The 25,204-nt window shown below is 42.8% G+C and overlaps 1 protein-coding gene across 1 annotated transcript in view; it reads right to left on the bottom strand.

Moving 5' to 3' along the window:
- Window positions 1-202: 202 nt before the first annotated feature.
- The window catches only part of LOC122554847 (transmembrane cell adhesion receptor mua-3-like), a 52,302-nt gene continuing 27,300 nt past the window's right edge, over window positions 203-25,204 (bottom strand). The window contains exons 4-20 of the mRNA XM_043700193.1: window positions 24,367-24,479; window positions 23,498-23,717; window positions 22,358-22,495; window positions 21,635-21,772; window positions 21,008-21,145; window positions 19,624-19,761; window positions 16,907-16,987; window positions 15,592-15,704; window positions 15,060-15,255; window positions 13,450-13,587; window positions 13,220-13,357; window positions 12,598-12,735; window positions 11,325-11,462; window positions 4,663-4,743; window positions 3,935-4,047; window positions 3,401-3,596; window positions 203-1,136 (exon numbers count right to left, since the gene is read on the bottom strand). Of these exons, the coding sequence (XP_043556128.1) occupies window positions 892-1,136; window positions 3,401-3,596; window positions 3,935-4,047; window positions 4,663-4,743; window positions 11,325-11,462; window positions 12,598-12,735; window positions 13,220-13,357; window positions 13,450-13,587; window positions 15,060-15,255; window positions 15,592-15,704; window positions 16,907-16,987; window positions 19,624-19,761; window positions 21,008-21,145; window positions 21,635-21,772; window positions 22,358-22,495; window positions 23,498-23,717; window positions 24,367-24,479 (2,462 nt within the window). The 3' untranslated portion in view covers window positions 203-891. The remainder of the gene's footprint in view (window positions 1,137-3,400; window positions 3,597-3,934; window positions 4,048-4,662; window positions 4,744-11,324; window positions 11,463-12,597; window positions 12,736-13,219; window positions 13,358-13,449; window positions 13,588-15,059; window positions 15,256-15,591; window positions 15,705-16,906; window positions 16,988-19,623; window positions 19,762-21,007; window positions 21,146-21,634; window positions 21,773-22,357; window positions 22,496-23,497; window positions 23,718-24,366; window positions 24,480-25,204) is intronic.

Raw genomic sequence — 25,204 nt, 5'->3', positions numbered from 1 at the left:
CAGGCGGATATGGACAGATTTTTATTACGGCAAGGCAGTCAATGGGTATCAGGGTAGAGGAATGTGGAATTCAAAACATAAACAGATCGACAGCGCTTTCATTGAAAGGCAAAGCAGGCTCGAGGGGCCAAATGGCCTATTTGTGCTCCTAATTTGAGCGTTCCTACATCATCTGTTCCTTGTATTTTTCTCCACTTACCTCCTGAGCATGGAGAAGCCCTTCCACATCTCAACTAAGTGGCCATTTTTCATTCATAAATGCAGATTCCAGGCTATTTCACTTACTGGTAACACCAGTCAAGCAGTATCCTGATCTCATCCTCTCTGTCCAAAGGCTCAGGGGACAATTGTACTGCCACTGTCACCATGTTGAATCAGATCAGCAAGCTCACCTCATACCAGTGCAGACATAATGGGCTGAATGGCCATAAAGTGCTATAAAGTTCTATGATTCTCCCAAGGCTGAATGTGGGAACTGGCTGACAATAGTGCGGTTCAGTGCCAAACCAGACAATTTACCTGTCTGATACAGCTTCAAGCAGAGGACATGTGAATGTATTGGTTTCTGTCACTTGAGGATCAGAAATCCCAATGAGAAAAATGATCTACAAATCTGAGAACTGAGAATTGTACAAGACATGTTAAGGACTATGAGGTATTGCTAATCATTAATTATTGTATATATTGTTAAACACATTCTGCCACCAATCATTAGATTCAATTTAATACTCTTTTTTTAAATATTAATATAAATGCAAGCTCATATTTTTGCCACACTTATCCTGCGTAAGGTTCAAATGTTCCATAAAATTAAGTTGCATGTATTGCATCCAAACCCTGGGAAAATTAGTAAACTGGCCAACATTTCTTCATTAAGGTTTATGGATGCATTTATAGATTTGAATAGTTGATTTGTCGTACAATGTCTGATGTTTCTATGCTATATCTCCTGGATTTTTTCTTTGCGTACATCAGTGCCAGCACTACTGCCAGTATTGTGAGCAGGGCTACACCGAGAACAGATCCCAAAACAATCACTGCCACTCTCCATCCAGGATTTTCAGTTCCAGGATTTGATTGCAAGGTCGGGACAGTCTGTGACTGGATAGGAGCCTCAGTTGTAAGTTGTGTTGAACCTAAAACAGATAAAGTGGAACTATTAAGACACAACTTGCAGTCATTATATTTTCAAAAGATTCTTTTGATTATGGCACAGAGAAAATCTTGCTATTGCAAAGGGGCGGCATGGTGGCCTCAGTGGTTAGCACCGCTGCCTCACAGCACCAGGGTCCCAGGTTCAATCCCAACCTTGGGGGACTGTCTGTGTGGAGTTTGCACATTCTCCCTGTGTCTGCGTGGGTTTCCTCTGGGTGCTCTGGTTTCCTCCCACGGTCTAATGATGTGCTAAATTGCCCATAGTGTTAGGTGAAGGGGTAAATGTAGGGGAATGGGTCTGGGTGGGTTGCTCTTTGGAGGGTCGGTGTGGACTTGTTGGGCCGAAGGGCCTGTTTCCACACTAAGTAATCTAATCTAAAAAAAAAGAAATGAGAGTAGGCCATTCTGCCTCTTGAGCCATTCAGCAGAACTCTGGCTGATTTAATATTCTTCACGTTCGCTTTCTTGCATTTTCTCCAATACCCACAATTCCCCTGCTGATCAAGAATCTATCTATCTCAGCCTTGAATATATACAAGGACTCTAATCTAATCAAAGAATAAATTAAGAGCATAGCATGTATGTGTGAGCGTACCAGGGTCCATTTCTAAGCTATGACCAATGAAACTCAAAACTGGAAAAACTCAGGAAGTCTGGCAGCACCTGTGGAGACAGAACAAAGAGACCTTGGTGTGCAGGTTCATAGCTCCTTGAAAGTGGAGTCGTAGGTGGATAGGATAGTGAAGAAGGCATTTGGTATGCTTTCCTTTATTGGTCAGAGTATTGAGTACAGGAGTTGGGAGTCATGTTGCGGCTGTACAGGACATTGGTTAAACCACTGTTAGAATATTGCGTGCAATTCTGGTCTCCTTCCTATCGGAAAGATGTTGTGAAACTTGAAAGGGTTCAGAAAAGATTTACAAGGATGCTGCCAGGGTTAGAGGATCTGAGCTACAGGGAGAGGCTGAACAAGCTGGCGCTGTGTTCCCTGGAGGGTCGGAGGCTGAGGGGTGACCTTATAGAGGTTTACAAAATTATGGGGGGCATAGATAGGATAAATAGACAAAGTCTTTTCCCTGGGTCAGTGAGTCCAGAACTAGAGGTTTAGGGTGAGAGGAGAAAGATTATAAAGAGACCTAAGGGGCAAATGTTTCACGCAGAGGGTGGTACGTGTATGGAATGAGCTGCCAGAGGATGTGGTGGAGGCTGGTACAATTGCAACATTTAAGAGGCATTTGGATGGATATATGAATAGGAAGGGTTTGGAGGAATATGGGCCGGGTACTGGCAGGTGGGACTAGATTGGGTTGGGATATCTGGTCGGCAAGGACAGATTGGACCGAAGAGTCTGTTTCCATGCTGTACATTTCTATGACTCTATGACTCTATAAATACATGTACATCCTGTCCCTCAGGATTCCCTCCAACAACTTGCCCACCACCGAAGTCAGGCTCACTGGTCTATAGTTCTTAATGGATGGTCGGCCTTTCTATCTATAGGTGTATAAGGATGCAGAAGCTACACAGCAGTTGTACAAAATCCTGGTTAGTGCCCAGTTAATGTACTCTGAGCAGATCAGGCAACACACGTTATGAAAGGTATATTGGTCTTGGAAGGTGTTTACTGTAGGTTTACAAGAATGATACCTTGATTTCAGTGGTTATATTATGAGGAGAGATTATACAAAATTTTGCCTATTTTCTCTAGAATTTGGAAAATTAAGAGGTGATCTGGTCAATGTCTTCACGATATTGACAGGAAAATGCAGGTTAGATGAAGATAAGCCTGTTAATTCCAGAAGTCGGGGGGGGGGGTATATTCTGAGGATTAGGGCCAGACCGTTCAGGACAGATGTTAGGAATTACTTATAAACACAAGAGTGTGGGAGAGGCTTGGAACTGTCTTCCACAAATTACAGTTGATGCTAAATCAGTTGTTAATTTTAAATCTGAGAAATGCAATATTTTGTTAAGCAAAGGGTTATGGACCAAGAACAGGTGTGTGGAGTTAGGCCACAGATCAGCCATAACTGCATTGAATGGTAGAACTGGCTCAAGGGGCTGAATAGCCTGCTCCTGTCCCTATGCTTCTAGTGGTTATTTTCAGGGAGTTTAATAGTGGGTGTCGCATTATGGCTTGCAGCCATAGTATCTTCCACTCCTCACCAAGCATCCTCCCTCAACAATCATGTGACAGGAAAGGCAAAACTCGCACTCATTGCAGAATATTCAGCACAATACTTACCCGTTATGGTGACTGAACTATTACTATCCAGTGCTTTAGCTGCAGCACCAACAGCAGTGAGCAGGCTGCTTCTATTAACCGTTGAGGTGTCATTCACCACAGCCAGAAAATTTACCACTACACTTCCACTTTGGAAGCCAATGATGAAGATGTTAAAACTACGATCATCGAGATTGGTCTGAGTTCTTGGCACAACCTAAAAACAAAGTACAAATGTTATTCATTTATGACTAATGCACTAGAAACTTCCATTCATGCCATTGTTCACCCATGTTCTTATCTATTCAGCTAATTCCCCCATTTACCCAGTCACACTCATATCCACCAACTCATACATTCATCCACCGGAGCCTCATTCTTCTATCTGTCCATTCATCTATTTTTCCAACTACGCCCTAAGAGCGAGAGTAAATGTAATCTATATGGAACGCCAGTGCATGTTTAAAACTGAGAAAGCAGACTCACTGGCTCTAACAGTGGAGATCACTTTTTACAAAAGAGAGATAAAGCAAGCACAAGAATAATTGAACTCACTGTGTTTATAAAACTGTCAGACAGGTTCCTGTAGGCTTCACTCGCAGGATTTTTCAGGTCATTGGAGAATACTCTCGATCGCAATATCACCTGCATTCTGAACGCAATTTTGTCTGAACAAACAGTGACAAATCCATTAGCTGTTTTGCCACAAGGTACATTAAATACCAGAACATATCTCTACAGATTTACAAGCTATGAATATGAATAACTTCTTCTGATTCGAGAGAAAACAATTCCAGTGCACACAGAGTTGACACTGCAGTAAAATCATGCAGGTCTTCATTTAAAAAGTATCTTATAGTCTCTTATATTTAAGTGGAAGAAAGGGCTAATCAATACAGCCTGAGGAATATTCTGATCCAGACGGAAAAACAAAGAGTTTGATTCCTGCACCAGTTCAGTTACCATGAAGGATTCCCTCCTCACCTGAGGTGTGGTGGCCCCCAGGTTAAATGATAGGACTAGTACAATCTCCAGTTGTCTCTCTATAGTGAGAGAGCCACCCTATGATTATTAAGACTATAACAACCAGCCTGTAATGCAACTGGAAGCTTGTAGAAGTCAGTGAGTTACATTCCCATTATAATGTTTCTGTAGTGATTATTTCAGTGGTTTAATTAGAACATAACACAAAGAAAAACATTTGTGGAGACAATTAAAATGTGAGTGGGAGCACATCTGGACGGCATCACCATGAAACGCCAGAGAAAATAAAACCCACTTACTATTGCAGTTATTGACTGTAGACACCATGCAGTCCGACAAAGTACAAATACTTCCTCTGTTGAGGAAACAGATATTGGGATCTGTACACAGATGGAAATAATATTTTAGGCAATACAGACATAGAATTTTCTTCATCAGTCAGTGGCTATAGGAAGATTAGCACTTGTAAATGAGATGTTCTTTTTCCTGTGGCAGTCATTTATTGTCTCAGAGCCACAGAACTGTAATGGTGCAGAAGGAGGCTATTGAGCCCATCACACCTACACTAGCCCTCCCTAGAGTCAAAGAGTTATTGAGATGTACAGCACGGAAACAGACCCTTCGGTCCAACTAGTCCATGCCGACCAGATATCCTAACCTAATCTCGTCCGATTTGCCAGCACTTAGCCCATATCCCTCTAAATCCTTCCAATTCATATGCCCATCCAGATCCCTTCTAAATGTTGCAATTGTATCAGCCTCCACCACTTCCTCTGGCAGCTCATTCCATACACGTACTACCCTCAGGTCCTTTTTATATCTTTTTGCTCTCATCCTAAACCTATGCCCTCCAGTTCTGGACTCCCTGACCCCAGGGAAAAGGCTTTGTCTATTTTCCCTATGCATGCCACTCAATTTTATAAACCTCTATGAGGTCACCCCTCAACCTTCGACACTCGAGGGAAAACAGCCCCAACCTATTCAACCTCCCCCTACACCTCAAATCCTCCAACCCTAGCAACATCCTTGTAAATCTTTTCTGAACCCTTTCAAGTTTCACAACATCCTTCCAATAGGAAGGAGACCAGAATTGCATGCAATATTCCAAAAGTGGCCTAACCAATGTCCTGTACAGCCGCAACATGACCTCCCAACTCATATACTCAATGCTCTGATCAATAAATGAAAGCATACCAAACACGTTCTTCACTATCCTATCTACCTGCAACTTCACTTTCAAGGAACTATGAATCTGCACTCTAAGATCTCTTTGTTTAGCAACACTCCCTAGGACCTTACCATTAAGTGTATAAGTCCTGCTAAGATTTGCTTTCCCAAAATGTAGCATCTCACATTTATCTAAATTAAACTCCATCTGCCACTCCTCAGTCCATTGGCCCATCTGATCAAGATCCTGCTGTAATCCAAGGTAACCTTCTTCGCTGTCCACTACACCTCGAATTTTGGTGTCATCTGCAAATTTACTAACAATACCTCTTATGCTCACATCCAAATCATTTATATAAATGACGAGAAGTAGTGGACCCAGCATTGATCCTGTGGCACACCACTGGTCACAGGCCTCCAGTCTGAAAACCCTCCACAACCTGCGTGGGCGGCACGGTGGCACTGTGCTTAGCACTGCTGCCTCACAGCGCCAGAGACCCGGGTTCAATTCCCGCCTCAGGTGACTGACTGTGTGGAGTTTGCACATTCTCCCCGTGTCGGTGTGGGTCTCATCCGGGTACTCCGGTTTCCTCCCACAGTCCAAAGATGTGCAGGTCAGGTGAATTGGCCATGCTAAATTGCCCGTAGTGTTAGCTAAGGGGTAAATGTAGGGGTATGGGTGGGTTGCGCTTCGGCGGGGCGGTGTGGACTTGTTGGGCCGAAGGGCCTGTTTCCACACTGTAATGTAATCTAATCTAATCTAAAAAAAAACACCTTCTGTCTTCTACCTTTGAACCAGTTCTGTATCCAAATGGCAAGTTCTCCCAGTATTCCATGAGATCGAGCCTTGCTAACCAGTCTCCCATGGGGAACATTGTCTCAACCTACTCCTGCCCTATTGAATTCATCTCCACCTACCTCAACACTGTCCTATCCCCCCTGGTCCAGGGACTCTCCGCATATGCTCAGGACATCACCCATGCCCTCCACCTCCTCCAAGACTTCCATTTCCCCAACCCTCAATGCCTCATCTTCACCATGGATATCCAACCCCCTCTACACTTCCATCCGCCAAAACCAGGGCCTCCAAGCCCTCTGTTTCTTCCTCTCCCGACGTCTCCAACAGTATACCCTTTTGCTGACACTTATTTATTTGGCTGAACTGGTCTTCACCCTCAACAATTTCTCCTTTGAATCCTCCCAAGTCCTCCAGATGAAATGGGTAGCTGTGGGCACCCATATGGGCCCCAGTCATGCCTACTCTTTATTGGCAACGTAGAACAGTGCATATTCTGGAGTTACACCAGCACCACTCCTGACCTTTTCCTCTGCTACATTAATGATCGCATCGATGTCACCTCATGCTCCCATGAGGAGGTTGAGCAGTTCATCAACTTCACCAGCACATTCCACCCCGACCTTAAATTCACTGAAACATCTCTGACACCCCCCCTCCCCTTCCTGGACCTCTCCATCTCCATCAAAAATGACCGACTCAACGTTAACATTTTCTACAAACCCACCAACTCCCACAGCTACCTAGATTACACCTCCTCCCACCCTACTTCTTGCAAGAATGCTGTCCCATATTCCCAATTCCTCCACCTCCGCTGTATCTGCTCCCAGGAAGACCAATTCCACCACAGAACACACCATATGGCCTCCTTCTTTAAAGACTGAAATTTCCCCTCTTTCGTGGTTGGAAATGCCCACCAACGCATCTCATCCATGTCCCCTACCTCCACCCTCGAACCCCACCCCTCCAACCGCAACAAGGACAGAATCCCCTGGTCCTCACCTTCTACCCCATCAACCTTTGTATTAATTGCATCATCCGCTGACATTTCCACCACCTACAAACAGATCCCACCACCAGGGATATATTTCCCTCTCCACCCCTATCTACTTACCACAAAGACTGTTCCTTCCACAACTACCTGGTCAGGTCCACGCCCCCCAACAACCCACCCTCCCCTCCTGGCACCTTCCCCTGCCACGGCAAGAATTGCAAAACCTGTGCCCACACCTCCCCCCTCACCTCCATCCAAGGCCCCAAAGGAGCCTTCCACATCCATCAGAGTTTCACCTGCACTTCCACACGTCATCTATTGTATCCATTGTTCCCGATGCCGTCTCCTCTGCATTGGGGAGACAGGATGCTTTCTCACAGAGCGCTTCAGGGAACATCTCCAGGACACCCACACCAATCAACCCCACTGGCCCTTGGCTAAACATTTTAACTCCCCCTCTCACTCTGCCGAGGACATGCAGGTGCTGGGCCTCCTCCATTGCCATTCCCTCACCACCTGGCGCCTGGAGGAAGAACACCTCATCTTCCACCTTGGGACCTTTCAACCCCATGACATCAATGTGGCCTTCACCAGTTTCTTTATTTCCTCTTACCCCAGTTCCAATCTTCCAGCTCAGCACAGTACTCAGGACCTGTCCCACCTGTCAATCTTCCTTCCCACCTATCCGTTCCATCCTCCTCTCCGACCTATCACCTTCACCCCCACCTCCATCCACCTATTGCACTCTCAGCTACCTTCCCCCCAACCCCACCCCTTCCCATTTACCTCTCCACCTCCGAGACTCTCAGCCTCATTCCTGATGAAGGGCGTTTGCCCGAAACGTTGATTTTCCTGCTCCTCGGATATTGCCTGACCTGCTGTGCTTTTCCAGCACCACTCTAACTTTGTCGAATGGCTTACGGAAGACCATATAGATGACATCCATCACTCTGTCCTCATCAATCCTTTGTTACTTGTTCAAAAAACTCAATAAAGTTCGTGAAACATGATTTCCCACGCACAAAGCGTGGGCGGCATGGTGGCACAGTGGTTAGCACTGCTGCCTCACAGCGTCAGAGACCCAGGTTCAATTCCCGCCTCGGGCGACTGTCTGTGTGGAGTTTGCACGTTCTCCGTGTCTGCGTGGGTTTCCTCCGGGTGCTCCGGTTTCCTCCCACAATCCAAAGATGTGCAGGTAAGGTGAATTGGCCGTGCTAAATTGCCCGTAGTGTTAGGTAAGGGGTAAATGTAGGGGTATGGGTGGGTTGCGCTTCGGCGGGTTGGTGTGGACTTGTTGGGCCGAAGGGCCTGTTTCCACACTGTAATGTAATCTAATCTAATCTGAAAAAAGCCATGTTGGCTATCCCTAATCAGTCCTTGCCTTTACAAATACATGTATATCCTGTCCCTCTGGATTCCCTCCAACAATATGCCCACCACTGAGGTCAGTCTCAATAGTCTATAGTTCCCTGGCTTGTCCTTATCGCCTTTCTTAAATAATGGTACCACGTTAGCCAACCTCCAGTCTTCTGGCATCTCACCTGTGACTATCAATGATACAAATATCTCTGCTGGGGCCCAGCAATCACTTCCCTAGCTTCCTACAGAGTTCTAGGGTACACCTGATCAGGTCCTGGGGATTTATCCACCTTTATGCATTTCAAGACATCCAGCACTTCCTCCTCTGTAATATGGACATTTTTCAAGATGTCACCATCTGTTTCCCCACATTCTATATCCTTCATGTCCTTCTCCACAGTAAACACTGATGCAAAATATTTGTTTAGTATCTCCTCCATTTCCTACAGCTCCACACAAAGGCTGCCTTGCCCTATTCGTTCCTTGGTTACCCTTTTGTCCTTAATGTATTTGTAAAAACCCTTTGGATTCTCCTTAACCCTATTTGCAAAAGCTATCTCATGTCCTCTCTTTGCCCTCCTGATTTCCCTCTTAAGTATACTCCTACTGCCTTTATGCTCTAAGGATTCACTCGATCTCTCCTGTCTATACCTGACATATTCTTCCTTCTTTTTCTTAACCAAACCCTCAATTTCTCTCATCTTCCAGCATTCCCTATACCTTTCCTTTCACCCTAACAGGAATATACTGTCTCTGGACTCTCGTTATCTCGCTCCTGAAGGCTTCCCATTTTCCAGCCATCCCCTTACCTGCGAACATCTGCCACCGGTCAGCTTTTGAAAGTTCTTGCCTAATACCATCAAAATTAACCTTCCTCCAATTTCAAACTTCAACTTTTAGATCTGGTCTATCCTTTTCCATTCCAAATGAGCATCAGGACTCAGTGAAATTCTCCCACCCTTTCCACATAGCCCTGCACGTTATTTCTAAATAAATAATCATCTTGTACTCTCTTGGATTCTTTGATTGAACCTACCTTGAATATACTTGTCTGAAACTTCCCACATCACATTTGCTACTTTTGCAAATTACTTTCTAACTTTGCTCTCTCATTTGTGGTCTTTTTGTGAGAAAGAGCAATTTCTCACTGCATACTCTGCCCAGATCTCTCCTGACTTTGAAAACTTCAGTCAAATTTCCTCTTCGCCATCTTCTCCCCAAACAGAACAGTCCCGATGTCTCCAATCTATTTTCACATTGGACATTTCTCATCCCTGGAATCATCCTCATAACGTTCTTTAGCACTCCCTCTACTGTGCTCACATCCTTCCTAGTTGGAACTTGGAGATTTGAAGAAAAACAGATAATGTTGGAGAACCTCAGCAAGTTTGGAGGCATCAAAGCTTAGATCTGCGGAGTCTCTCTACCACTGCCTGCTTTTATTGCAGTTTTTATCATGGATTATCATGTACAGCAGTATCTAGTCTTAGTGTGTTATAAAGTGCACATTTTGACATCAAACTAAACAGCAAAAGAGGAACTATTAGCTAACCTCAGTGGACTACATCAAATAACATAATCCTACGTAGGACTACAGAGTGAGTTCCTTGGATATAATTTCAATAATATTTGCTTGACCACTCTGTACTCACGAACTGTTGACAGACATAACATCCACTCGGCACTCTATGCACTATCATTTTTTCTTTAATCATTCATGGGATGAAGGCATCACTGGCTAGGCCAGCATTTTTTGTCCATCCTTAATTGCCCAGAGAGCTGTTAAGAGGTAATCACATTGCTGTGGGCCTGGCATCAGAGATAGGCTAGACCAGGTAAAGACTGCAGCTTCCTTACCTAAAGGACATTAACAAACCCAATGGGTTTTTCTAAAACCAAGTAGTGGATTGATGGTCATCATTAGACTCTCTTATTTCAGATTTTTACTGAATTCAAATTCCACCATCTGCTGCGGCATTCAAACTTGGGTACCCAGCACATTACCTGGGTCTCTGGGTTAACAGTTCAATGATAATACCACTAAGCCATTGCCTGCCCAGAACAAGCTGAGGGGATTTGTCCAATTGGAATACATAGGGTGGCAATCATCAGACAATGTGACGTCTCAAGCTCAGAAGGCAGGCAATGCAGGACATGGCCTTGACTTCCTGAGAGTGGAAAGAAGATTGAGGAGAAAAGCTAAAATACTTTAAAGAGCTTTCCGGTGTAACATTGGGCAGGTATTAAAATGAAGTCACCTGCAGTCAATTGGCATTTTCTATTTCACCAGTCAGGACTTCCACACAGCCCACATTTCAAGCTGTGGCTACAGATGGGATTGGGCTGAACCTGCACACTTTTAGAGTCCTCCTAATTTAAACAAGGCATTCCCCCTATACTCCATAGATCACCATCACTCACTTCTACCACCTGCACTGCAGGTTCCACACAACTGAGACTGGCCAAAGCTGATGCAATTTCCTGAACGTCCAAAATGGAGTCAAAATGTCTCAAGTGTACGATTGGCCTCAATCGGGAATCTAAACATTTACCCACCCATTCTATCATGATTCTGTCAGAAATTCTGTCCATTTTAACTCTTTCTGCTGTCCCACCATTCTGGTTCAGATCGTTCTGATCGTTACCTCTGCACTGTGTTCCTGGGTTTGCTGGATTGCTATCGATTATTCCCTGGAAGCAGCTACAAGTGAAATTCCCTGGAGTGTTCCTGCAGACAGCTAAATCAGAGCATGTGTTGTTCCCAGTCTGACACTCGTCAATATCTGAAACAAGAAACAGATCAAAACATTCAGCTGGGCAAAAGTAACTTTAACCAGAATGATTTTTATATCATATCTTTGTAGACCCTGCCTTATATCTTGGGTTTTGTTACCTCAGAACTCAGCATTGCACTGACAAGTGCAAGTTGCACTTTTCGTGTCATTCAGTATTGGAACTTGTCTCAGACACAGTCATTCACCTGTCAACAGAAAGTCACTAGATTTGAAATGTAAACTCTTTTCTTTCTCTGCTGATGCTTCTCCAGCAATCTCTGTTTTCCTGTTTATCAGATATGCAGGGTTTTTTATTCACTCATGGGACGAAGGTGTCGCTGGCTAGGCCAATATTTCCTGCCAATCCTTAATTGCCCAGAGGGCTGTGAAGAGGTAGCCATGTTGTTGTGGGTCTGGAGTCACATATTGGTCGGACCAGGTGGTAGATTTCCTTCCCTGAAGGACATTAGTGAACCAGATGGGTTTTTCCTAATATTCAACAATAGTTTCGTGGTCATCATTAGGCTCTTAATTTTTAAAAAAATTGAATTCAAATTCTTCCATCTGTAATGGGTGGGATTTAAAACCAGGTCCCCAGAACACAATAGAGATTCATGCATTATGTAGTAGTGACAATACCACTAGGCCATCAACTCCCTGATATCTGATGAGTATTTCCAACAATTTCTGTGTTCATGATGGTTTATTTTTATTTTTGCCTCTAGAAGGCAGCAGTCTCTCTCTCTCTCCCTCTACAACCTTTGAAGAGACAATTAGCGACGGACAATGAATGCTGGCCTCACCAGAGACATTCACATTTTATAGGCTTTTTTTAAATTGGGAAACACACAGAAATGTTTAAAAAGTGTCTGGGTAAAGGGTGGTTCAATGGGACTAATCGAACAATCAGCGGCAGTATTATAGCCTGAATGGCCTGTTACTCGCCTTTCATGATTTTACAATATTGCTCATTTTACAACAAGTCATTAATCAATTTATTTTAAATGGGTAAAGGTGATTTAAAATAATAATCAGGTTGATTGCAATGTTAAAAATGTTAAGGACTTATATTTATATCACTATGACTCATTCTGTATCATTTTCATGTTCTTTCCTATCTCACCACTCCTGGTTAAAACTGTACCTGTACACTGTGTTCCTGGATTTGCCGGATTGGTATCCATCGTTCCCACTAAACAGCTACACATGAAATTCCCTGGAGTGTTTGTACAGGTGGCTAATGCAGAGCATGTGTTGTTCCCCGTCTGACACTCGTCAATGTCTGAAACGAGAAACAGACCAAAGCTATCAATCGGAGCAAAAATTACTTAAATGCAAATGATTTCAAGTCATGTTCTGAATAACAATCATGTTCAACTTCAAAATGTTAATTCAGTCTCTGGCTCCACTGATGCTGCCTGACCTGCACAGTATTTCCAGCAATTTCTGAGTTTATTTCAGGCACCCTCTGTCTGCAGTATTTTCTGTTTCTTTAATGTGGTCACCACCACCTTCACATGGAGAACCAGGGCCAGCCAATAAATGCTGGCCCAGCCAGCAATGCCCACATTCCGTGAGTGAATAAAGAAAGATGTAGGTATGACTCCATTAGTACCTCCCCCTGATTATTACATTGACCATTTTTATTTTAGTATCAGATAAACATACCAAGGATTCATATATTAATGTCACCGAGACTCATTTAGAAATTAATTTCATTTCATAACAATCTCACCACTGCTTGTTTAAACCATTCAGATCTTTACCTGTGCACTGTGTTCCTGGGTTTGCTGGATTGGTATCCATTGTTCCCGTTAAACAGTTACACATGAAATTCCCTGGAGTGTTTGTGCAGGTGGCTAATGCAGAGCATTTGTTGCTCCCCGTCTGACACTCGTCAATATCTGAAACAAAAAAAAATCAAAACAATCAGCAAGAGCAAAATTTACTTTAATCCATTGGTTTCAAGTCATGTTAAAGTCAGGCAATGTCCTACCTTCACAGATCCTTCCTGGTGTATTCGGTCTTGCGTCATTGAACCCAACATTGCACTGACAAGTAAAAGTTGTGTTCTGTTGTATACAAGTTCCATTACCTGAACAGTCGTTCAGCCCTGACTGGCATCTGTCCCTCTCTGCATTGGAGAGGGAAGATCCATGTTAGAAAATCAAATAAAATGATTTAGGAGAGTTAATACAATTAAATAAAGACCATGTCTGATAACACCGTTTTTCCATAACCATAATGCAAGAGAAAATATGTTATGTGACTGTTCGACTTCCTGCACTTTACATTCTGCCTGTCTCTCTTTACTTCACTGTTGAAAGTTTCCTGATGATACAAGAGTAGGTTCCTCAGTCCAGCTCATGGCAATCTGTCCAATTTGAATCATGAATAGTGATTGAGCAATTAAACAATGAGTTAGAGGAAATAGTCCCTTCTTCAATAGTAGGGAAGACTAGCAGGACAGTGCAAAAGTCAGAGCTGAAGCATTTGCAATCATCTTTAGCTAGATATGATCAGATGGTCCACTTTGGCCTCCTCATGAGCTCCCTATAATATAGATAGCAAGCTTTATTCCCTATTGAGTCTGCACTGCCACTTGATAAGATCACAGCTAGTCTGATTGTAATCTCAAATCCACATTCCTGTCTAACACTGACAACCTTTCACCCTCATGCTTAACAAGAGCTTATCTTTCGCTGCCTTAAAAACATTCGCGAATTCTGCTTCCATCGCCTTGTCAGGAAAAGAGGTACACAGACTCATGACATTTTGTGAGAAGAAATTTTGCTGTATCTCGGTAATAAATGGGTGACTCCTTATTTTTAAGTATTGGCCCTTAATTCAAGACTTTTCTCATAACAGAAAATACTCTCTCTACACCTACCCTTTCAGCCCACTTCACAATCTTCAATTGAGGCACTTCTTACTTTCTAAACTGCAGCAGATACGAGCCTAGACAGTCCAACATTCATCAGAAAACACCTCCATTCCAGCTATTAGTCCAGTAAACCTTCTGAGAACTGCTTCCATCACATTTACATCCTTCTTTAGACAGTGAAAGTCAATCTGTGAAAAGTATCCAGTTATGGTCTTACCAGTGCTTTGCATAATTGAAGCATGCCCCTCCTACTCTTGCATTCAATTCCTCTCACAGTAAATGGCAACATTCTATTAGTTTTATTAGCAATGTCCTTCTGCATTCATAAGGGTCAGCACCACATCTTCTTTCTGCGACCTCACACTCACTAGAGCCCTGCTACTTTACACAAACCTCGCCAACACACATGGGCTACTAACCTCACCATTGCAAGCAGCATCTCTACTCAACTGCCTTCACTTAACTCATTCTCCACAATTACTAACCCTTCATGGCCTCTGACTAAAGCTGGGTGCCATCCACTGAGGCTGGCAGTCTCCAGGAATGTACAAAGTGAGTTACCACTGAGAGGTTAAGAGCCATGAGCTCGATCCATGAGCCAGATGGAAGAGCTGGCTGTGTGTCCCTGGGATTAAGTCATGTGCAAGTCAAGGCTCATCAGCTTCAAAGTGAAGTCAAGATAGACAGATAGATATTCGAAGAATATTCAGCACAATACTTACCCGTTATGGTGACTGAACTATTACTATCCAGTGCTTTAGCTGCAGCACCAACAGCAGTGAGGAGGCTGCTTCTGTTAACTGTTGAGGTGTCATTCAACACAGACAGGAAATTTACCACTACACTTCCATTTTGGAAGCCAACAATGAAGATGTTAAAACTACGATCATCGAGATTGGTCTGAGTTCTTGGCACAACCTAAAAACAAAGTACAAATGTTATTTATTTATGATTAAGGCACACTAGAACCTTCCATTCATGCCATTATTCACCCACCTTCTTATCCATTTAGCTACCATTTCCCCCATTTATCCAGTCACACCCATGTCCACCAATTCATCCATCCAGAGTCCCATTCTTCTATCTGTCCATTCATCTATTTTTCCAACCAAATCCTACCAGTCAGAGTAAATGCAATCCACACGGAATGCCAGTGCGTGTTTAAAACTGAGAAAGCAGACTCACTGACCCTAACAGTGGAGATCACGTTTTACAAAAGAGAGATAAAGCAAGCACAAGAATAATTGAACTCACTGTGTTTATAAAACTGTCAGACAGGTTCCTGTAGGCTTCACTCGCAGGATTTTTCAGGTCATTGGAGAATACTCTCGATCGCAATATCACCTGCATTCTGAATGCAATTTTGTCTGAACAAACAGTGACAAATCCATTAGCTGTTTTGCTGAAAAGTACATTGAACTGCATTCAAACACCAAAACATGTCCTTCCAGATTCACAAAGTATGAGTAACTCTGTGTACAAATAACTTATTCCCATTCTAGAGAAAAGGTTCCAGTGCACAAAGGGATAACACTGCCATAAAATCATGCCAGGTCTTCATTTAAAGCGTGTCTTATCATCTCTTTGCTTAAATTTCAGTGGAAGAAAGGGCTAATCCATACAGACTGGGGAATATTTATTCCAGAGGGAAAAAGCAGTCAAACATGATATTAATGTACTGGACCTTCATTTTGAGGACTTCTCAGTGAGTCAGACCAGCATGCGCCAGTTGCCATGTTTACTTAGGTTACTTTCTGGGGTGCTAGGCAGGTTCTACAACTGATAAGTAATTTTTTTAAAGATTAGATTACCTACAGTGTGGAAACAGGCCCTTCGGCCAAACAAGTCCACACTGACCCTCCGAAGAGTAACCCACCCAGACCAATTTCCCTCTGACTAATGCACCTAACACTATGGGCAATTTACCATGGCCAATTCACCTGGCCTGCACATCTCTTGGAGGAAACCCCAGCAGACACAGGGAGAATGTGCAAACTCCACACAAACAGTCGCCCAAGGCTAGAATTGAACCGGAGACCCTGTTGCTGTGAAGCAGCAGCGCTAACCATTGAGCCACCATGCCATGGTGAAATGCTTTAGAGATGAAGAGGTAATGATGGTGTATTGGTAATGTGAGTTAAATGGCTAAATTGGAAACCCTTGAAGAAGTCAAATCACCAGAATCATGTCTCAGAGTACTCATTAATGGTAATCCCACTTTTCTTCTTGCTAACAGCCAACCAACACTCATGTGGCTCGGTGGTAGTGTTCCTACCACTAGACAGAGAGAGCCAAGTTCCAGTCCTGCCTGATCCAGCAGTGTGCAATAGCATCACTTAAAAGATTGATTGGAAACATATAAAACAACTTGCCTGTAATGGTACTGTAAATGTGTGGCAGTTAGTGAGTTATATTCCCAATGTTTTATATTGTCACTGAAGTGGTTGTGCAATATTCTAAGTAAACCACTTAAAGAAAAGAAAACATTTGTAGAGACAATTAAAATGTGATTAAGAGAACATCTGAATGGCATCATCATGAAAGGCCAGAGAAAATAAAACCCACTTACTATTGCAGTTGCTGACTTTAGACACCATGCAGTCCGACAAAGCACAAATATTTCCACTGTTGAGGAAACAGATATTGGGATCTGTATGGAGATGGAAATAATATTTTAGCCGATTTAAATGAAGTATTTCCTTCAATAGTCAGGCATCATTGGAAGATAAACACTTCTAAATGAGATGTTCTTTCTCCTGTGACTGTCATTCATTGTTCCAGAGTCACAGAACTGTAATGATACTGAAAGAGGCTATTAAGCCCATTACATCTATACTAGTCCTCCAAATGAGCACCAGCATTAGTGCAATTCTCCCACCCTTTCCATATAACCTCACAGATTATTTCTAAATGAAAAATCATCTCATAACCTTTCGGACGCCTTGATTGAACCTACCTTGACTATACTTTAGTGAAACCATTTCTTCTCACATCACATTTGCTACTTTTGGAACTTATGTCTCTGCTCTCTCATTTTTGATCTTTTTTTGTGACAAAGAATGATTTTTCACTGTATACTCTGCCCAGGTCTCTCCTAAAAACTTCAGTCAAACTTAGCAATCTTCTCCCCAAACAAAACAGTCCCATTGTCTCCAATCTATCTTCACAATGGAATCATCCTCATAACGTTCTTCAGCACTCCCTCTAGTGAGTTCACATCATTCTTAAGATGGAACTTGGAGATTTGCAGATAAAACAGATAACGTTGGAGAAACTCAGCAGGTCTGGAAATATCAAAGGCTCAGGCAGATCTTCTCTACCACTTCCTGTTTTGATTATAGTTTTTATCATGGATTACCAGGTACAGCAGTATCTTGTCTTAGTGTGTTATAAAGTGCACTTCTTTGATGTCCAAACTAAATAACAAAAGAGGAACTATTAGCTAACTTCAGTGGACTAAATAGGACAACTCTTTTAAGGGAGTCTCTCTGCTATAACTTCAACAAGACAAGACAAGCCTGGACACTCTATACTTGTAAACTGCTGATGGATGTATCTTCCACTTGGCACTGTAACCCTCCAGTGACTTTGCTTTACTCACTCGCAGGATTGGGAGATCACTGAGCATTTATTGCTCATCCTTAATTGCCCAGAGGGCAGTTAAGAGGCAATCACGTTGCTGTGTGTCAGGTGTCACATGTAGGCCAAACTAGGTAATAACATCTGTTTCAGTACCTAAAGGACATTAGTGAATGAGATGAGTTTTCTTTCTGACAAAAACAATAATGAATTGATGGTCATCATTAGACTCTTAATTTAGATTTTTGTTGAATTCAAATTCCACCATCTGCCGACGCAGGATTCGAACCCGGGTACCAGAACATTTCCTGGGTCTCAAGGTTAACAGTTCAATGATAAGGATGGTGGTCATCAGACATAATGATATCTCAAGCTCAGACAGGGCAGGCAATGCAGGACATAGCCAACTCATGAGAGGGGAAAGAAAATTAAGGAGGAAAGCTGAAATACTTTAAAGAGCTTTCCTGTGACACACTGGGCAGGTATTAAAATGAACTAGGAGAAAGTGAGGACTGCAAATGCTGGAGATCAGAGCTGAAAAATTTGTTGCTGGAAAAGCACAGCAGGTCAGGCAGCATCCAAGGAGCAGGTGAATTGACGTTTCGGGCATAAGTCCTTCTTCAGGAATGAGGAAGGTGTGCCAAGCAGGCTAAGATAAAAGGTAGGGAGGAGGGACTTGGGGGAGGGGCGTTGGGAATGAGTTGGTGGAAGGAGATTAAGGTGAGGGTGATAGGCTGGAGAGGGGGTGGGAGCGGAGAGGTCGGGAAGAAGATTGCAGGTCAAGAAGGCAGTGCTGAGTCCGAGGATTGCATTTTTTGTCCATCCTTAATTGCCCAGAGAGCTGTTAAGAGGTAATCACATTGCTGTGGGCCTGGCATCAGAGATAGGCTAGACCAGGTAAAGACTGCAGCTTCCTTACCTAAAGGACATTAACAAACCCAATGGGTTTTTCTAAAACCAAGTAGTGGATTGATGGTCATCATTAGACTCTCTTATTTCAGATTTTTACTGAATTCAAATTCCACCATCTGCTGCGGCATTCAAACTTGGGTACCCAGCACATTACCTGGGTCTCTGGGTTAACAGTTCAATGATAATACCACTAAGCCATTGCCTGCCCAGAACAAGCTGAGGGGATTTGTCCAATTGGAATACATAGGGTGGCAATCATCAGACAATGTGACGTCTCAAGCTCAGAAGGCAGGCAATGCAGGACATGGCCTTGACTTCCTGAGAGTGGAAAGAAGATTGAGGAGAAAAGCTAAAATACTTTAAAGAGCTTTCCGGTGTAACATTGGGCAGGTATTAAAATGAAGTCACCTGCAGTCAATTGGCATTTTCTATTTCACCAGTCAGGACTTCCACACAGCCCACATTTCAAGCTGTGGCTACAGATGGGATTGGGCTGAACCTGCACACTTTTAGAGTCCTCCTAATTTAAACAAGGCATTCCCCCTATACTCCATAGATCACCATCACTCACTTCTACCACCTGCACTGCAGGTTCCACACAACTGAGACTGGCCAAAGCTGATGCAATTTCCTGAACATCCAAAATGGAGTCAAAATGTCTCAAGTGTACGATTGGCCTCAATCGGGAATCTAAACATTTACCCACCCATTCTATCATGATTCTGTCAGAAATTCTGTCCATTTTAACTCTTTCTGCTGTCCCACCATTCTGGTTCAGGTCGTTCTGATCGTTACCTCTGCACTGTGTTCCTGGGTTTGCTGGATTGCTATCGATTATTCCCTGGAAGCAGCTACAAGTGAAATTCCCTGGAGTGTTCCTGCAGACAGCTAAATCAGAGCATGTGTTGTTCCCAGTCTGACACTCGTCAATATCTGAAACAAGAAACAGATCAAAACATTCAGCTGGGCAAAAGTAACTTTAACCAGAATGATTTTTATATCATATCTTTGTAGACCCTGCCTTATATCTTGGGTTTTGTTACCTCAGAACTCAGCATTGCACTGACAAGTGCAAGTTGCACTTTGTCTGAGACAAGTTCCAATACTGAATGACACGAACAGTCATTCACCTGTCAACAGAAAGTCACTAGATTTGAAATGTAAACTCTTTTCTTTCTCTGCAGATGCTTCTCCAGCAATCTCTGTTTTCCTGTTTATCAGATATGCAGGGTTTTTTATTCACTCATGGGACGAAGGTGTCGCTGGCTAGGCCAATATTTCCTGCCAATCCTTAATTGCCCAGAGGGCTGTGAAGAGGTAGCCATGTTGTTGTGGGTCTGGAGTCACATATTGGTCGGACCAGGTGGTATATTTCCTTCCCTGAAGGACATTAGTGAACCAGATGGGTTTTTCCTGATAATCAACAATGGTTTCATGAACCAGATGGGTTTTTCCTGATAATCAACAATGGTTTCATGGTCATCATTAGATTTTTTTTAATTGAATTTAAATTCTACCACTGTAATGGGTGGGATTTAAACCCAGGTCCTCAGAACATTAGCTGAGTTTCCCACATTATTGCTCCAGTGATAATACCACTAAGCCATCACCTCCACAATACTGCTTGACCTGATGAGTATTTCCAACAATTTCTGTGTTCATGATCGTTTATTTTATCTTGGTCACTCAGCCTGTCTGTCCGTCTCTCTGTTTGTCTCTCTCTCTCTCTCTCCCTCTCTGTGTACTACCTTCTAAGAGACGATTAGTGAGGAGCAATAAATGCTGGCCTCACCAGGGACAATGACAACCCGCTGTTTCCTTTTCTCAAATGGAAAGCACATACAGGGTATATAATTTTTAAGAAGGATCTGGGTCTGGGGAAAGGGCAATCCAATGGGACTAATTATAGAAAGCTTTCAAATAATGAGCAGCATAATTGTAGGCTGATTGGCCTCTTACAAGCCCTGGAAAATTTCATGATTTTACAAAATTCCTCAAAATGTTCCTCTAAGAATTTAACCAAGTAATTAATTTTAAATGGGTAAAGGAGTTTTAAAGTAACAATCAGGATGATTGCAATGTTAAAAATGTTTAGGACTTGCATATTTATATCACAATGACTCATTCTGCATCATTTTCATGCTCTTTCCTATCTCACCACTCCTGGTTAAAACTGTACCTGTACACTGTGTTCCTGGATTTGCCGGATTGGTATCCATCGTTCCCACTAAACAGCTACATGTGAAATTCCCTGGAGTGTTTGTACAGGTGGCTAATGCAGAGCATGTGTTGTTCCCCGTCTGACACTCGTCAATGTCTGAAACGAGAAACAGATCAAAGCTATCAATCGGAGCAAAAATTACTTTAATGCAAATGATTTCAAGTCACGTTCTGAATAACAATCATGTTCAACTTCAAAATGTTAATTCAGATTCTGGCTCCACTGATGCTGTCTGGCCTGCAGTGTATTGCCAGCAATTTCTGAGTTTATTTCAGGCACCCTCTGTCTGCAGTATTTTCTGGGTTTTTTTTATGAGGATCACCACCACCTTCACATGGAGAACCAGGGCCAGCCAATAAATGCTGACCCAGCCAGCAATGCCCACATTCCATGAGTGAATAAAGAAAGATGTAGGTATGACTCCATCTGTAACTCCCCCTGATTATTACACCGGCATTTATTTTATTTTAGTATCAGATAAACATGCCAAGGATTCAAATATTAATGTCACTGAGACTCATTTAGAAATTAATTTCATTTCATAACTATCTCACCACTGTTTGTTTAAACTGTTCAGGTCTTTACCTATGCACTGTGTTCCTGGATTTGCCGGATTGGTGTCCGTCGTTCCCGCTAAACAGCTGCACGTGAAATTCCCTGGAGTGTTTGTACAGGTGGCTAATGCAGAGCATGTGTTGTTCCCCGTCTGACACTCGTCAATGTCTGAAACGAGAAACAGATCAAAACCATTAATAGGAGAAAAAATTTCTTTAATGCAAACAATTTCAAGTCATGTTCTGGATAATAATCATATTCAAGTTGTTAACTTAATTTAATTTAATTTACTTCAAAATGTTAATTCAGTCTCTGCCTCCACTGATGCTGTCTGTCCTACAGAGGAATTCCAGGATTTCTGTTTTTATTTTAGGCACCCGCTGTGTCGTGATTGGAACCATAACCAAATGGTTCTCATTGATTATGAAATCCTTGTCTGGGGTTGTTAACCTGGGTCAATCAGGGAACCCTGGCTGACAGATGTAAACAGGATATTCAGAGAGTGTTCTCATTCTAGGGACTGGCTCTAAGCTGGCTGGTCACAGCCCTATGTACAGTGCACATGTAAATAAAGGGTGACTTGGTGATGGGAGACTGGCCTTCTTACACTGTCATAAGTTTTTCTTTTGTGGAGATCACAAACACCCTCATAAGGATAACGGGACAAAAAAAAGTGATCAAAACAATCACCAATAGCAAAATTTACTTTAATCCAATGGTTTCAAGTCATGTCAAATTCAGGCAATGTCTTACCTTCACAGATCCTTCCTGGTGTATCGGGGCTTGTATCATTAAATCCAGCATTGCACTGACAAGTGTAAGTTGAGTTTTGTCTTATACAAGTCCCATTACCAGAACAATCATTGATCTCAGGTTGGCAGCTGTCCCTCTCTACAATGAAAAGGGAAAATACATGTTAGACAATCAATAAAGATAATTTAAAAGACTTAATACAATTAAATAAAGACCATGTCTGGTAACGCTGTTTTTTTTCCATAACCATAATGCAAGAGCAAGCATGTTATCTGATTGTTCACTTTGCTGCACTTGACATTCTGCCCACCTCTCTCTCTCTCTCTCCCCTGCTGTTGATAGTTTCCTGATGATACAATGACAAGAGTAGGTTACTCTGTCTAGCTCATGCAGTCTGGTCACATCGAATCATGAATGGTGATTGACCAATTAAACAATGAGTTAGAGGAAACAGTCCCTTCTTCAATATTCGGGAAGACCAGCAGGACAGTGCAAAAGACAGGGCTGAAGCATTTGCAACACCTTTAGCCAATATGGTGAGTATCCTGCTTTCCTGAACTTTGACCATCCCTCTTTATTGTCTTAATACCACACCTAATGAAGATAGTCAACCTTCCACCTTTTCTTAGCTTCTTGCCATTCCTAAATGTTTTGTACTCTTCAGTAATCATGTACTAATCCATATCATCCTGAAGCCCTACCCGTGTAATAGCTGCAGTCCTATACTTACTCATTTCTACTTGCACTCAGAGTCCATTTGTTTAATGTCTAGTGTGACGTGCATTACGACACAGAGCCTTTCGCTCTCCATCCATCCTGAGAGATCTTCACAGAGAGGTTATCAAATAAAATAGATACAGAGCCAAAGTGCCAGATGTTAAGAAAGACAATCACCAGAATTGGGTTTTATTAATGAGGTTAAACTGTTTAAACAAGGCAGAAGGGGTGAGCTGGGAGAATTTGAGGGAAAATTCCAGAATGCAAGGTATTAATATATGGTGTCAAAGAAGCTAATAATACGGTTATCATAAAAATGGATGGAAAAAAAGGTAAGAAATGGAGGGTATGTTATGTTATATCATCTGGTAAAATCTTTACTATAATTGACATATTAGCAAGATTTATTGTCAAATATCTTACCTGCTATATTAGTGTTTGTAATATCTATGTCAAACTCTGTACTCCTGTTTAAGGAATTAGCAAATTCTTCTTTGGTTTCATTCAAAGTAACATTTTCATCTAATGACAGTACAATGTCAAAGTTCACGTCCACACTCCCTGGTGTAAGACGAAGTATGACAATTCTCAGGAGATTGCGATTGTACAAGGATAAGAATCTCTGGGTTACTCTGCGAAGCAACTGAAGCAAATGAAACATAGTCCATGATTAAAATCTGCATTTAGACTTTATTCTGCTATTCCACCCTCTCCCACCATTAATTGTCCTTCCATTGCTTTTGAAGAAACTACCGCTTGACCCACCTTCGCCATCTATGCGATATTTGACAATCCCAGTCCTCAGTTTCCATAATAAGAAAGAACAATTGTCAATCATAGAATCCCTAAAGTGTGAAAGCAGACCATTCAACCCATAAAGTAACCACCAACCTTCCAAAAGACATCCCACCAACACCTACCCTCTACCATATCCCTATTACCCTGCATTTCTCATGGTTAATCCACCGAGCCTGCATATCTTTGGACACTATGGACTATTGAGCATGGTCAATCCCCTGAATCTGCACGCCTTTGCACTATGGGAGGAAATTAGAGCACCCAGACGAAATCCACGCAGTCGCAGGGAGAATGCGCAAACTCCATGCAGACACTTGCTTGAGGCTGCAATCAACTCTGGGTCTCTGGCACTGTGGAGCAGCAGCAGTGCTAACCACTGAGCCACTATACTGTCCAATCTTTCACTTCCACAAAATCAAATGCACACTGTATATCGTTTTTTGTTAATTAATCATTATTTCAACATAAAAGAGCTAACGAGAAAAAAAACTTACATCTTGAATGAAATTCTTTACAAATTCCTTGTATATCTGACTTGTTCTGTCTCGAAGTTGTGGTACAAAAGTCCTGTTTCTAATTCTTGTCCTTGCTTTCAGCACTTTAGCACCTTCGGATAGCAAAAAAGACAGTATTAAAAGTTCGCAAAACCCAAAGTTTTGGGCGGCACGGTGGCTCAGTGGTTAGCACTGCTGCCTCACAGTCTGGATCAGTGGTGCTGGAAGAGCACAGCAATTCAGGCAGCATCCAAGGACAGGCAAAATCCACGTTTCGGGCAAAAGCCCTTCATCAGGAATAAAGGCAGAGAGCCTGAAGCGTGGAGAGATAAGCTAGAGGAGAGTGGGGGTGGGGAGAGAGTGGCATAGAGTACAATAGGTCAGTGGGGAAGGAGATGAAGGTGATAGGTCAGGGAGGAGAGGGGGGAGTGGATAGGTGGAAAAGGAGCTGGGCAGGTCGGACAAGTCCGGACAGGTCAGGGATCGAGTTGCTGGAGGTTAGAAGCTAGGATGAGGTGGGGGAAGGGGAAATGAGGAAACTGTTAAAATCCACATTGATGCCCTGGGGTTGAAGTGTTCCGAGGCAGAAGATGAGGCGTTCTTCCTCCAGGCATCTGGTGGTGAGGGAGCGGCGGTGAAGGAGGCCCAGCACCTCCATATTCTCGGCAGAGTGGGAGGGGGAGTTGAAATGTTGAGCCACGGGGCGATTTGGTTGATTGGTGCGGGTGTCTCGGAGATGTTCCCTAAAGCGCTCTGCTAAGAGGCGCCCAGTCTCCCCAATGTAGAGGAGACCGCATCGGGAGCAACGGATACAATAAATGACATTGGTGGATGTGCA

Source organism: Chiloscyllium plagiosum, chromosome 12 (assembly GCF_004010195.1).
Source record: "Chiloscyllium plagiosum isolate BGI_BamShark_2017 chromosome 12, ASM401019v2, whole genome shotgun sequence".
Classification (NCBI taxonomy): Eukaryota; Metazoa; Chordata; class Chondrichthyes; order Orectolobiformes; family Hemiscylliidae; genus Chiloscyllium; species Chiloscyllium plagiosum.
Note: the sequence above shows the minus strand (reverse complement) of the source record. Positions and strands in the feature narration are given on the sequence as shown.